This window comes from Fistularia commersonii, chromosome 13 (assembly GCF_037954325.1).
Source record: "Fistularia commersonii isolate RoL2024-O1a breed Wild chromosome 13, RoL_Fcom_v1.0, whole genome shotgun sequence".
Lineage (NCBI taxonomy): Eukaryota > Metazoa > Chordata > Actinopteri > Syngnathiformes > Fistulariidae > Fistularia > Fistularia commersonii.
In genome coordinates, this window is record NC_141296.1 from 4,459,493 (window position 1) to 4,474,213 (window position 14,721).

The 14,721-nt window shown below is 40.6% G+C and overlaps 2 protein-coding genes across 3 annotated transcripts; one reads left to right on the top strand and one right to left on the bottom strand.

Moving 5' to 3' along the window:
- Nucleotides 1-1,864: 1,864 nt before the first annotated feature.
- Nucleotides 1,865-3,578, bottom strand: crybb1l1 (crystallin, beta B1, like 1). Of its 2 annotated transcripts, XM_086157785.1 has the most exons (6): nt 3,519-3,577; nt 3,314-3,411; nt 3,121-3,239; nt 2,793-2,925; nt 2,560-2,702; nt 1,865-2,464 (listed from the first exon to the last, which is right to left on the bottom strand). In XM_086157785.1, exons 2-6 carry the CDS (start codon nt 3,404-3,406, stop codon nt 2,293-2,295), a joined length of 660 nt encoding a protein of 219 aa, XP_086013911.1. In that variant the 5' UTR covers nt 3,407-3,411; nt 3,519-3,577; the 3' UTR covers nt 1,865-2,292. The 2 variants fall into 2 exon arrangements, with proteins under 2 accessions (XP_086013911.1, XP_086013910.1); XM_086157784.1 differs by having other exon boundaries at nt 2,560-2,925; nt 3,519-3,578.
- Nucleotides 3,579-5,696: 2,118 nt separating this feature from the next.
- cryba1l1 (crystallin, beta A1, like 1) lies at nt 5,697-8,072 on the top strand. The gene is made up of 6 exons (XM_086157786.1): nt 5,697-5,772; nt 6,024-6,106; nt 6,222-6,340; nt 6,456-6,597; nt 6,685-6,827; nt 7,357-8,072. Exons 2-6 carry the CDS (start codon nt 6,032-6,034, stop codon nt 7,502-7,504), a joined length of 627 nt encoding a protein of 208 aa, XP_086013912.1. The 5' UTR covers nt 5,697-5,772; nt 6,024-6,031; the 3' UTR covers nt 7,505-8,072.
- The last annotated feature ends 6,649 nt before the right edge of the window (nt 8,073-14,721 follow it).

Sequence of the window (14,721 nt, forward strand, 5' to 3'; positions counted from 1 at the left end):
GGATATGAACTGCGCCGGGTAAGGGTTAGAGCATTACTAAAAATTCGGCTTCTGTGACAGTTTACAATCCAAATATGTTTTGGTCAATAAAATGAAATTTTTTAGTGAATTTTTACACAGCCTTTTCTCATGATATTAAAATGTTATGCTCATGATTTTAACCCCCCCCCCCCCCCAAATAAAAGAATAGAAAACCCCAGTTTATAAGTCAATGATTACCTATTTTTCCGTTTTCAGGCAATTATTGCAGAAGCAGACAATTTACGAACTCAAATTAACTGGTAGAAATGTTCCTGCCTCGCCACAATCTGACAGCTCAGAAGCGTCTAATATTCACTTTTGGAGCCACTGCTGAAAACCACAGGGGGCATCATTGCATCAAAAATAGACTCTGGGTATCTGGGTGACTCAATATCGCCTGCTGAGGTACTGATGGTCTTCAATTCCCAAAGTTGTAGTTGGTCCAACACATAACAACAACAATAATAATAATAATAATAATCATAATGATAATAATGATAATAATGATAATAATGATAATAATAATAATACTCTTGGGTGTCTGACAGATTTATTTGGCTCAAAATAAATCAGTCCAGGATATCATTAATTATGTGTTATGACATCCCATCTTTGCTAGAAAACGTAGAAACACTTCATATATGAAGTACAAGCTCAAAGTGAGGAATATATTAATAAAGTCAAATGTAATTTGATTTAATTTCATTTAATTACAAGCTGAAATGAATGAATTTTAATGAATTTAATTTTATTTTATTTAACAAAGGAATTTCAAACTGAATTGAATGATTGAATTACAATTAATTTAATTTAATTCTATTCAATTAATGAATTACAAGCTGATCTGAATGAATGAATTACAATAAAAAATTGATTACAGTGCATTTAATTAATCAATTAAAATAAATTTTGATGTAATTTTATTGAAAAACAAATTATTCATTTTAAACAAACTATTTAATTTAAAACAAATGTGGTGTCATGTAAAATAAGGGTCTCTGTCTACATCAATTTTCGGACATAGAAGCATAGAAACAATTTATTTGGTGTGATATTGTCACATGTGCGCAAAAGTGCACACACACACGCATACACTCACACACAATAAATGAGTAAATAACAAGAAAATAAAATAAGTTAAATAAATACGTAAATAATCAAGACTGGGTTTAGATAGACGGTGTATACAGGAGTAAATATAAAGTAAAGCTGATTAATACAATAAACCCCAATGTTTTGTGGCATAATGGCATAATAATGTGGCATAATGGCATAATAAATATTGAATTACTTTAGATGGTTGGGCAGAATTCTCAACAGGGCCCACTCAACAAAAAAAAAAGTGTAAAAATATATTACTAAAGGTAAAAGCAGCATACATGTAAATGGTAATATCAGATTTCAATTGTGGTAATATTAGATTTTAACTGTTATTGTTTATCTGTTTAACAACAACAGTGTATAATATATCATTTCCCATCAGTTTGTGTCTGAAATTAATCTAGAGATCCCAACCAACCCTCTATTATATTGCTTAATTCATATTATTTATAAATTCAACCCAAAAAAACACAGACGAAGACACTGAGACCAACTGTTTTTTTTTTTCCATTTTCTAATCATTTAATTGCACTGCTTTATTCATCGACAATTTTTTTTTTTTTTTTTTTTTTTTTTTTTTTAAATCAAGTCATTTTCAAGTAAATAACAATGACAACATCTTTGAAATCAAGATTTTCCTTTTTATTGAAAACTTGGCCAGGATTCTGTACAGCAGAGAGGGCATATAATGCACGGGGGCAAGAAGACGGGGGCATGGGGGGGGGGGGGGGGGGGGGTCAGGGGGGAGCATGGGGGGGGGCTCTGGGGACTCAGTTTCGCATCGGTGCATCGTACCCTGAGCCGAGAATCTCGTGTGAAACATCAAGAGGCGCCGTGTTCCCTCTTTGGCGTCCCCGGGGGGGGGGGACTGCGGAGGGGAAGTCAGGGACCAAAAAAGGGAGAAAGGGGGGAAAAGCATAGCTCGGCCCGCAGGGGAGAAAGAGAAAACTCCAGACAGAGAGGGATGGAGGGTGGTCCAGCTGGTCCTCGCACCGAGTGGTCGATTCTGATCGGGGGGCAGATCTAGATCCTCACCCTTCCCCTTACTGTTTTAGATCCTAGACCGTTGACCGGTACCGAGGTAAGGCCTCAGATATCTCTTTCCCTTCCCCTCTTCCTCCGCCCCTCTCCCTCACTTCCACTCTTTCTCTTCCTCTCCTTTCCTGAGCCTCACTTGCTGGCCATGGTGTAGCAGCCCTGTTGGTGCCACTGCATGTCGCGGATGCGCCTCACGGATTGGAACTGAGGGTTGCGGGCGCCGTACTCGTTGAAGTGCCTGTAGTCGCCCTTCTCCAGCAAGAACTGGCTGCCACGGTATCCGGGGAACTGATATCCCACCCAGCTGGAGAAGAAGGGTCAATATGTCATCACAGCGTCTTACGCCGGGTCTCCGTCGACTCGATCGGTCGGGGGGGGGGGGGAACGCGAGACACTCACGTTCCGCAGGTGACGATGATACTGCCCACTCTGTCGGTGAAGCCGTAAGAGAACAGGCTGGGGACGTCGTCGTCCATGATCTCCATCTTGCGGCCCTTGAACTCTCCCACCTCGTACAGGCAGATCTTGTGCTTTTCGGGATCCTGTGGAAGAAATGACGACGTCGGACGTGAGGGAATGAAAAAAGAGGGAGGACGTGTATTTTTTTTTTTTTTTTTTTTTTTTTCCGTTACCATTTTGACGGGCCTGAAGGACAGCAGGTAGTCGTTCTTCTGGCAGTTGCTCCAGGAGTCCCAGCGAGGATACTCTCCCTTCTCCAGGATGTACATCTCGCCGCAGAAGTTCATCTGCTCGAAGCCCACGAAACTACCAATGGCACGGCGTTTGTGTCAGCGAAAAGCACGCGTGCGGAATCGGAAGAAAACGACGACCAAAAAGGACAAATTTAACCCTCATATTATGTTAAGGGTTAATTTGACCCATTTCACCCATTGACCCAATGGGTGAAATTGACCCTTAACATAATATGAGGGTTAAAAAAAAAAAAAAAAAAAGACTTACGGTCCACACTCGACACGCAGGGAGCGGACCCGGTCCATGCCCATCTCGCAGATATTCATGACCTCGTTGCTGATCTCGATCATGCGACCCTGGAAGTTCTCCTGGTCGAACACGTACATCTACGGGGACGCACACGCCGTCAGAAACTCTTTTTCTCGTTTTTTTTTTTCCCTTCGACGGAAGAGACACCCACCTTGTAGGACATCATTCCTATCTCAGACTTCTTGCTCTGAGCAGCCTTCCCGTCAGTTTGGGAAGAGGCTTTGGACTTATCTCCACTGGACATGATTACTGAGAAGGTGGGGAGATATGAAGAAATGAAAATCTAGAAAACACGCTTTTGTTATCCGTCAGTCGGTTCTGATTCGTGCGTGTGTGTGTGCGTGTTTGTATCTTACCTGTCTGTGTGTGCGATGCCTACGCCGAGCCTCACTCAGAGTGTGTGCGGCTCGGAGTGCGACCCTCCTTTTTATACGCTGGCGCCCACAGGAGAGGGATTACCGGGAGTGAAACAAACCTGCTGAGGTCAGAGAGCCGAGACAAAAGAAAGCCCACATCATCAGAGAGGGACGGGCAAAGAGGACGGGCGGCCGCAGGAATGAACCGACTGACAGTCGTGTGCGAGCTACAGTCCACCTATCAACCATCCATGCAGATATCATCCAGACATTAAGAAATCCAACACCAAATTTTCGATATTCTTTATTTCTAAGTTACCAAATTCACTTTTTTTTCCGCCCAAAAAAATGTGTGTGACCCCCCCCCACCCCTACCGACACCCATTGTTATGACAGTTTAGACAGTAAACTGACTCCTTTACATATCAGATGACAGAGTGGGATTTTGTTGAAAACAAATTCAGTGAATTTAATGCAGCATGAAAATCCAGCCTCTTGCAATCCATGTGAACTCCCTGGCGTGCACGTCCTTAAAGGTGGCGCTCAGAGCTTCTCCAGAAACATGTAAACTCCACACAGTAACCACACCCGTGTCAAAACTGTGTAGTTTATGGTTGCTTTGGCTTGTGTTCGGTGGCTTATCGCACGCTGCTGGATGCCCAGAGGTTTCTGTACTCCTCCACCTGCACTGGGACTCCATCCCTATTTTTATCACAGAAAAAATAACATTCAAAAAACTAAAATAAAGAAAAAAACTTATCTAGTGGGAACCTGTCTGAGTGTCCATACATCCTGGTGGTGAGAAAACAGGAAATTGTCCTTTTTCACTTATGTTTTGAGGCCAGAGGTTAAATAATGTCCTTCTTTTTTGTTTTGTTTTGTTTTGTTTTGTTCATTTTATTTTGAGTTTCACATTATTATTTGCAAAGTAATCATTGCAATTTGCTGCTTACAATCCACCTTTCTCTTTCCTCTCCTGCATTTTATTTTTTTTATTTTTTTAAGAATAATATTTAATAAACAAACAATAAATACTAATATCATTATATAATGGCAATCTTGTTAATCTTGAAAATAATTGTAAAATAATTATATAAATGTACATATGCTAATAAAATGAGCATCCTTGATTTTACTATTACTATTATTGTAAACATAATTTTTTATTATAAATCAGAATTATTATTCATTTTATTATATTAGTTTTATATTTAGATTATATTATGTTATATTCATAAATTGCATATTCATATTCATAATTCTAATTATCATTATTCTTATATAATGGCAATCTTGTTAATCTTGATGATTGTACAATAATTATATAATAATACATATTATAATTCTAATGGTGATGATAAAATTAGCATCCTTGATATTGATATTATTATTATTATTTGGATTATATTATGTTTTACTTATATTCTAATTATAATTATCATTATTCCTATATAATGGCAATCTTGTTAATCTTGATGATTGTACAATAATTATATAATAATACAATTTGCATCCTTGATATTATTATTATTATTATTATTATTATTATCATGATTATTTTTTATTTGCTTTTTTTTAGCCATCTGGTTCTTGGTGTGCGTTGATTACATAGCGGGGAATTTGGAAAAAATGGAAAGTCTAAACAAATTGAATCAAACGTAATGGTCCCATATTAAATTATGATTTTTAAAAAGTTGAGATTGAGGCGTGCGTTTACATTATTGACAGGGAGATAAAGAAACACATCACGGCATAAAGTTTTCCTCTGACGCACACACATGCACGCAGACAAACACACACACACACACACACACACACACACACACACACAGCAGGGAGCCTCCCCCCATTAATCCGCACATTCTCCTCCTCCATCCCGGCCCTTTGTGCCGCGCACACGCCGGACTGCTGACCGGAGTCCGAACATACCGGATCGCCTTTTGTTCCAGATCCCCGCCCGTACTAAGGGACGCGCTGAGTGTGCGGGTTTGTTGCGGGGCGCGCAATCCCATCGGGAGCGCGCCTCTCCTCTCCTCCTCCTCCTCCTCCTCCTCCCGCCGCCCGCCGCTGCAAGCATCGTGAACGCGCAGCGCCAGGCGCGCTCCCTCAGACGCCCCTTCCACGCCACCCTCCCACCCACGCCACCCACTCGGCCGCCCGTATAAAACTGAAGCGCCAGGTTCTCTCAAAGCTCCACGCGAGACAGGCGGTAGGCGCGTACCACTCCGAGCTCTTCCAAATATCCAAACCGTAGGTAAGGATATCTCCATCTCTGCTCTCCTCAAGCACTCAAACACTAGGCCAACACCTGTGTTAGACTTTTTTTTTAAATTTCAAAATAAATTAACTTAAAAAAAAAAAAAAAAAATCTTATTCCAAAATGCTGTTAAAAAAAAACAGCTGAATAAAGTAAAAAAAAAAAAAAAAAAGGTTATGAGCTGGAGTGTGTGAGTGTGTGAGATTCTATTTTTGCTTTTTTTTTTTTTTTTTTTTTTTACACTTTAGGTGTAAAGATGTACAGAACTACAAGGTCCCCAATGATGCAGCCCCTGGTCACCTCAGGAATGGGTATGGCCCCTTTCTTTAAGGTAAACTCACAGCTTTTTTCACATTTCACATTTTTTTCACATTTTTTTTTTTGTATTTTTTTGAATTTATTTTATTTTATTTTATTTTTTTATCCATGTCCGCCCCGCCTCGTAGGTCACCGTCTTCGAGCAGGAGCACTTCCAGGGCAAATGTCTGGAGTTCACCTCCGAGTGCGGCAACATCCAGGAGTGCGGACTGGACAACATCCGCTCCATCAGGGTGGAAAGCGGAGCGTAAGTTTCTCCAGTTCTCGGGAGCAAACGGAGTATTTTAATTTTTTTTTTTTTTTTTTTTCCTCAAGATCGAGCGTTTTTTTTTAACGATCAGATCGTTTCTGTCTTCTTGAAGCTGGGTCGGTTTTGAGCACCACGACTTCCAGGGTCAGCAGTTCATCCTGGAGAGAGGAGAGTACCCTCACTGGGACTCCTACAGCGGATCCCTCTCCTACCACGTGGAGCGCCTCATGTCGCTGCGCCCCATCTACTGCGCAGTGAGTTCATCACGATTCCCGGAGGGTCCGGGGGTTGGGGAACGAACCAAAAAAAAAAAAAAAAATCGTTTCTCCGTCTCGCTCCAGTCCCACCAGAGCAGCCGCATGATCATCTTCGAGAAGGAGAACTTCATGGGCCGCAGCGTGGAGATCTGCGACGACTACCCCTCTCTGCAGGCCATGGGCTGGGCCACGCCCGAAGTGGGCTCCATGCATGTGCAGTGCGGCGCGTGAGTTACCGTGAAATCTCCGGCCGCTTTCCCGGCGAACGTTTGACTCGACCAGGGCGGATCGGTGATGTTACCGTGACAACCGCGGGTAGAGTAGACCGGTAGAGTGTAAGTGTATTTGCAGTCCTGCAAGTTTATTTGCAGTCCCTATGTCCTCTATCGTAAGTCGCTTTGGATAAAAGCGCCTGCCGAATGCAATGTAATGTAATGTAATGTAATTATATACGTGAGGGAGATAGACTACTTTTATTATTTATGGTAAAAATGCAAATATTTCAGACAAAAATAGCCAAATTTTAACCAATTATCAGGCATTTTTTATCCCTTAAAATGTAATGTAATGTAATGTAAAGTAGAGATGAACCGGAATGACATTTTTCTCATATCGGCTAACCTGGAACTCAAAATGCATTGAGTTGTATGTGTCAAATCCAATGTTTTGACTATTTTTTTGAATGATCAGGAATGGTTATTTTAGCAGATTGAGGTGAAAAGCACGTTAACGGCGGCTCTTTCCCCGTCCCCGCAGCTTTGTGTGCTACCAGTTTCCTGGCTACAGGGGCCAGCAGTACATCATGGAGTGCGAGAGACATAGCGGAGACTACCAGCACTGGAGGAACTGGGGGTCCCACTGTCAGACCCCTCAGATCCAGTCCATCAGGCGCATCCAGCACTGAGAGGGGGACGGGCCGAGCCCAGGGCCGCCGCTCACGGACAGCAGCTCTAACCCATAACAACCCCCCCTCCGCCCTCTTTTTCTCTTTCCTTCTGGCTTTCTCTCTTTTTTTTTTTTCCTTCCTGTCGAGCCGACCTGCTGTCTCAACGCCGACCCTGATTTCCACCAGCTGCCAGTGTGATAAGAGACAATATCGCACTTTTAAAGCACAGGGAATCACACGCTCCACACATAAATAAACTGACATAAATGACACTGAGGTAGTGTCTTTTTATTTGGTTAGACATCCCTACGCATTCACACACGAAAGCACACCTGCGTTGTACTCTCACCCGAGGCGGGTGACGGGTAAAGCAGCTTGACCCCGACGCCCCCCTATTCCCTTTTTTTTTTTTTCCCCCCGCCGCCGCCGTCGCCGCCGCCACCCCCTCGCCGTGCTGGAACCAAACGGAGGGAGATCACGCGAAGGGGAGCCTCTCCTGGAGGCCGCAGTGCAGCACAGATGTGTGCTTTTTGTGTGGAAAAGGTTGATCCACAGGTTGATAACTAATAAACTAATTTTAACTTCACGCGTTCTTTTTTTTTTCGTATTTATATTCCCGGATCTGAAGCCCCCGTCGATGCCGCCTCTCTGTTTTGAAAGGTCGGGAGGCGAGAAGGACTAGGTGACGCTTTAATATCACAAAATATCAAGGAAAAATAATTCAGTGAATATCAATAAAATCAAATTGCACATAAAAAAAAAAGTAAAAATAAAATGAATGAATGAATTTTAATTGATAGAGAGGATGTCAGATATTAAGTCAGAAAAAAAAAATAAAGCACCAGGAATATCCCGCGTAATAGGAAACTGAAAAAATGTTAACTTTTCATTTAGAGAGACAATATTTATTTTAGCGTTTACATTTATTTTTGATCTAAATATACTTAGTTTAATGGGAGGGGTTGTTTTTTAGAGGGCCGGAGTGCATTATACCCTGCGTTTATAGTCACATGAAACCAAGTTGCAGACGCATTGCAATTGTTGGGAAATTTTTATATGTTCTATCACATGACGACATTAAAAAGATACAAAGATTAACACGCTGCTTACTAAAACATTAAAAATGGGTAATAAAGCAAAAATATCTACCTGAACTTTTATTTCTAATGTTTTCTTGATTTCGCATTTTCCTTTTTTCTTTTTAAAAATAAAACATCCCCTGCAAGATTAAGAAAAAAGGTGCCAATATGAATTTAAAAATTGTTTATATGAATATAATTCTTATTGATCATGATCATTTTATTTAACATTTGAAAAGGTGCTCTGGCCTGAGTATAAAAAAAAAAAAAAAAAAAAAAAAAGGTCAAATTTATAGAGACGTCGTACAGCGAAAAGAACTAAAGAGGAATAAGATACTTCGGAAAAACCCCACCCACACGTGGCTTGACAGTCTTAAATGTATTTCCAGAACAGTCAAAGTCGATAAAACCGGGCTTCTTTGACCTTCCGCTTGGCGTGAACGGGTTTCCAAACTGCGCAACAAGTGTCACCTTTGCACTTGTTGCTCCCGTTGTTGTGATTGTTCCTGAACAGACACAAAGTATTGATAGTTGAAATACCAGACGAACAAAAACTTGTATCTGTTTACGCAGAAACAATGGTGAATCAACCAGGTCCGCAAAACAGGAACAATACTGATGGCAGAAACAGAAACCTTGATGCTTTGTTACTGATTTAGGAACTTTTATGCCATAAGAGGGGTTGAAAGAGCGAGAGAAAACAATTGTGTGAGTGATTTTTGCTGTAAGAATAGAAATAGAAGAAAGCATTGACCTTTTTCGCGTCCAGAGGAAAGAAGCCAAGTGACGCAAATCGAAAAAGCAAGCACACTTCGAGAGATTACAATGCACGGGTATCGATCTCCCCATCTTCTGGCCGTGAAAGTGTTCATGAATTCATGAATCGGAATAAGGGGATGTACATTTTAGGTCTACACTTACGGATCGGGTTTTTCAAGAAATTCTAATTCCAGTTAAATAATCAAACTGCTGCACAAATTTTCTCCTCCTGCTCTTCTGCTGGTTGGATGTTATTACAACGAGCAGAAAAATCTATGCTTATTTGTGGGATAATGATATAATATATTGCAGTATTGATAATATCAAACAGACCCCATTTGAAATGGCCTGCTTGCAGTATCTTATTTATCATTTATTATGTATTATTTTTGTTGTTGTCTACTTTTTTGCTGCCTATGTAATTGTGGATTTTTTTGTCTTGCCATATTCTGTCTTCTGCCTTTCTATTTCTATTTATGCTCATATTTATATTCATATTTATTTATTTTTTTTTGGCATTATAACCGTTGCACTGCTGTGACAAAGGAATCCATAAAGTTTATCTTATCCTAATCACTTTATGGCACAGGTGTGCATTTAGGAACCATTATCTGACTGATTATATCAGGATAAACTTGATATTTTTCAAACCATTATCATTATCACAATCTTGGTCCACTGCTAGTGCACCTGGGAATACACATTGCAATAACTCACCAATGATAAATAGCAAAGCTCATTATATGTTTAACACGAAATAAAACTGATTTTTTTTTTCTTAATTCAGATTTATGAATATTTTGCGATCAGAAACTAATTTTGTCAACAAGATCGTTCACTACGATGTAGTTCACCATTTTGCCGCTAGGGGGCGCCAGAGAGTCACACGGTGGGAGTGACAGGAGGACAAACTTTATAAGCATAATATTGAACACAAAAAAAAAAAACCCTCCCACTATCGACTTCCAGCGAGCACCTGCGTGAAACATTTATTGAAAAAAAAAAGGAAATTAAAGAAAAAATTTCATGAACTATTAGGTACTCTTTGGAATCATAAACATATTATAACCTATGGATGTCATTGTAACCTCTGTAAATACATTACTCTACTGTGTACATACAATACATTCATGAAATATATTTCTTTGGATGTGTTGATTCAACTCATTGTGCCGTATGTAGATTAAAATTCATTATGTGATATATTGAGATTGGACTTTTGGTGGTACAGAATATATTAGAGCACTTTAAAAACTTTGGATCATTCGTGGACCAAAACAGAAATCACTCAAGATAATAATCCTGTCATGGGAATTATCATCGTTTGCTTAATAGTATAGATTTGGCTTCACTAGCCGGATGCACACGGTATAGTAATCCCTTAAATAAATCCAAAATTTGAGCCAAAAGTAATGTCGTATCCCATTTTGATATGGCTTCGGGCAGCAACAAATACACTGTATATTCAAAGGAAAGTATTCATAATATCTGGGACAGTAGAAAAAAAATGTAAACTAACCTCACATCCATTATTTACATTAATGATATCAACAATCAAACAACAATATTATAGGTAAAAATACATATTTAAGCAATTCTGTGTAATCTCCAGGATCGTCCTTTTTTTTTTTGGTTGAAGTCACACCTCTCTGAATACAATTGAAAAAGAATTTTTTTTTTTTTTAATTTCATCAAATTTTAATTTATTTATGATTCCATTTAATTGCTGGGCACTATCTGATACACACACTAAAATTAGGTTTACTGCTTAACTTCTACAGACAGCAAACAAAGAAAAGACACCAAAAACAAAAAACATTAATGTAGAATGAGTAAGCATTATATCCACTTTCCTTAAAGTGTGATGTATTTGCAGTTTGTGCCATAAAGAGAAACTGTTACATAAACACATTTTAAAAACTTATTGATATCTGCATGGCCAGGCTGGCTTTGGCTGATCAATTATCATCAATTAACCATCAGTAAAAAAGTAAATGTGAGTACATGCATGACGATGCATATTTTAAAAATAATAAAGGAGAGAAAACCTTCCTAATTTCCTGCATCTGTGTGTGTGTTTAAAAAAAGCCTCTGAATACAAAACACTTGTTGCAGGATCATTTGAATTTCAAGACCAAAGTAAATCTGGAAAGTATGATAACATGTATTAAACATGATAACATTTATATTGCAAAAATTGTCATCCATCCCTTGCATCGCTTTACAACCTTGTCAACACTTGTGGCAATTTTTATTCAAAGACATGAGAAAATGCTAAGTCAAAAATGGCTATTAGTTTATTTCGAAGAAGAAAATGTGACCTAAAACTAATTAAGAAAAATTAATTTATTGTCAGAAAAGCACAAGAAATGACCTAAAAGTGCCCAAAAAAATTCCCCTAAAAATGCACAATATTTAGATCGACCTCTCACGGATCAAAATATTATTCAAAAATCTCAAATCAGAGAGAAATATTTTTCATCTGTAGATTTTTTTTTTCTTGTACTTGGATTTATAAATAGAAGTAAATTTTAGCCTACTATATATTCTGTGGATATCCCTGGGCAAAACATGTGTTTGGTATTTCGGTCAGTGGATTATCATCAAGCATCGTAAAACTGAAAAACGGCACGTTTAAATAAACGGCGTCAGTTTGTCCGAATACTGCGATGACGGGTAACTGGTTTACGACGATGACGAGTTCTCTAATACTTCAGATCAATCCAAGCGGGAGCACTTTCAGGAATAAGTTCCTCGGCGTGCGGTTTCACACGCGGCGGCGTCATCTAAGTGCATGTCAGGTCATTCAGTCACGCTGATTTATCTGTTATTTACAACTTGAGTACAACACCCTATCATATTAAGATACAAAAGCAAACCGTTTCGACGAAAGGATTAAATTATGTTACACGGATTCCCGTAATCCTCCTTTTTGGGGAGCGACGGTTTGCTGAAGTTCCTCTGAACGCTCACATGGTCTCGTTGTCCCGACGCACCTCCACGAGGACTTGCTCGAAGGACGAGGAGGGGACCGGGGTGAAGACCTCGCCTGGCGACGGAGGGTCCGGCGGTTTGGGTCTCGGCCAGCGTTCGTTGAACTTGACGAAGAAAAGCGGGTCTTTGAAAGGTCCCCCGTAGATGATGGCCTGCATCAAGTAGACGAGAGCCACCACCATAAAACAGATGAGGAAGAAGGGGATGAAGGGCCTCAGGTGGTGCCAAGCCACACCCAACCCGTAGCCCAGGCCGCCGAAGCCGCTCTGTTTCCTGGTGTGGGAGGTGTGCCGGGACGAATCCGGCACCGGGGTGCCGTCGAGGGATTCGTCGTCCGAGATCGAGGCGGATGGACTCGGGACGTTGAGCGAAGCCATGAGGTAAAAGGCCAAACGGAGTAGTTGCTACTCGCTCTTTTCCGAAAATCAATGATCATGAGGAAGCAAACGGGCCGTACCGGAACTCCGAGCGGTCGTTTTCCCTTTTTTATCATCCGAGGAGATAAAAGATGTCGTTTTCCTCACGTGGCGGTCGGATAGATCCCGAAGAGCCGCATTCTCCTCCGCGGTCATTGCCTCCCTTTGGTTCTTTTACCCTCCGAGGAGTTTCCCTCCGATCGCATGGGTTGGATTTAAATGTCGCTGCTTCTATTTGAGCTTTAGAAAGAGATCGGGAGTAAATGAAGAACAGCGGGGGAGCCCTAAATAGACATGACACCGAGTGACGGGACACAGGGAGGGAGGGAGAATCTGCTGCATATGTCGGTCTCAAGTTTAAGGACGGGAATGTGTGTACCAGCTGCGCAGGTTAGACACGTTACACACACTCGGTCACAAACGCAGACATGCGAACATTCTTGTCATGCGGATTGTAAAAGCTAGAGGACAAACTGTTTATGTTTGCCTGCAATTTATTACGGCCCTGATAAAATACTCTGGCAACCGCGTCCGCCAGGCATCCCAAGATCGGCGGCGGGGTCTTTGTCCAGGGTCGTTCACTTTTAGTTCACTCCCTCCCACTGCGGCTTGATAAACATTTCCTATTTTTCTCATTTCTTGGACTTTTCAAGAACAAAACTTTATGTTTATTGCGATACATGTCAATATAACTCTTTCCTAACTTTATTTATCACAGATAAGGTGCTGGGACTCCTCTTGGTAGAACCCGGTACAGTTTATCAGCTGCACAAATTACAATTTCCAAAATAGATCAACACGCCCCGCATACAGATTCAATAAACACCGAAGTGAGGATTTATTCCAAGTGCTGTTAGATTTATCGAGACGTAATAAATAGGTAAGTGAAAGCCAAGAATTTGGCTTAACACCAGTTCATTGTGCACTTTGATACGCCGTCTCAATGTCAAACTATATTCACGTTGTATGATCTGATCGATCAGGAACTGCGACGAGTTATCGATCGCCACGATCATCAGACAAATATCAATAAAGCAGCAGCGGTAGACATTTTCCTCGTGAAAAGATAAGTTTTTAGTGATAGTAAACTTCAGAGTTTAAAACTGGGCCAGATCGACTTTTTGAAATAAATAAATAGAACCGAATTAAAAATAAATAAATAAAAATAATGGTGGCACAATTAATTTGTGCCGCCAAATGAATCAATATTTCAATTAGATAATGCAGAAGAAAAATGAAATGTCAAAGAAATATTCAAAATTATAATAATCTTCACTTCATTTACAAAAGTAATTATTTGTTGGAACGATGGCTGAATAAATTACGACTTAATCATGAAATGCCATTGTAGAAAAGTAGATCTTAAACTTGTCACAAGTTCTGGTGCATAAATTATCCCTTGAACTCCTCAATATAATTCTTTAACATTGATGCTTACGTTTTTAATACTTAAAACAACCGAACGCAGTAGATATTATATGCCGACTGTATTCATATATTCTGGACATATCAAACTTTCTATTTTACCTCTGACGCTAGACGTGTGCGCTTGAATGAAGGTGCATAATCTTCAATATCTGGTTATAAGCGGCAGAAATACAGCTCATAGGCAAATATTCAAGTCTCACTCTTAAGAGCCCTCGTGATCCCGCAGCTGCTTCTCAATCCGTGCAGGATTCATTTCAGATGTGTCACATACTGGAAACTCTCGAGAACTCCCATGACTTCGAGAAACTTTCGCATGTTCCTGCGGCGGCGACCCGACGCACGCCCCCCCGCGCGACGACCTCTATTCCCCGTCGCCACGCGGCTCAGCGCGCAGAGGATGTCGACACCTGAACGTTCGCCTCGTGTTCGCGGGGGAGTTCAGATACGTCCGATGAAACGCAACTTTGCGGATAACAAGCCTTGATAATCATTGCCTCCCGCGCAAGAAGTCACCCTGATGCTCGGCGGCGCGTGTTTGACATGGTGTGAAGTTTGTGCC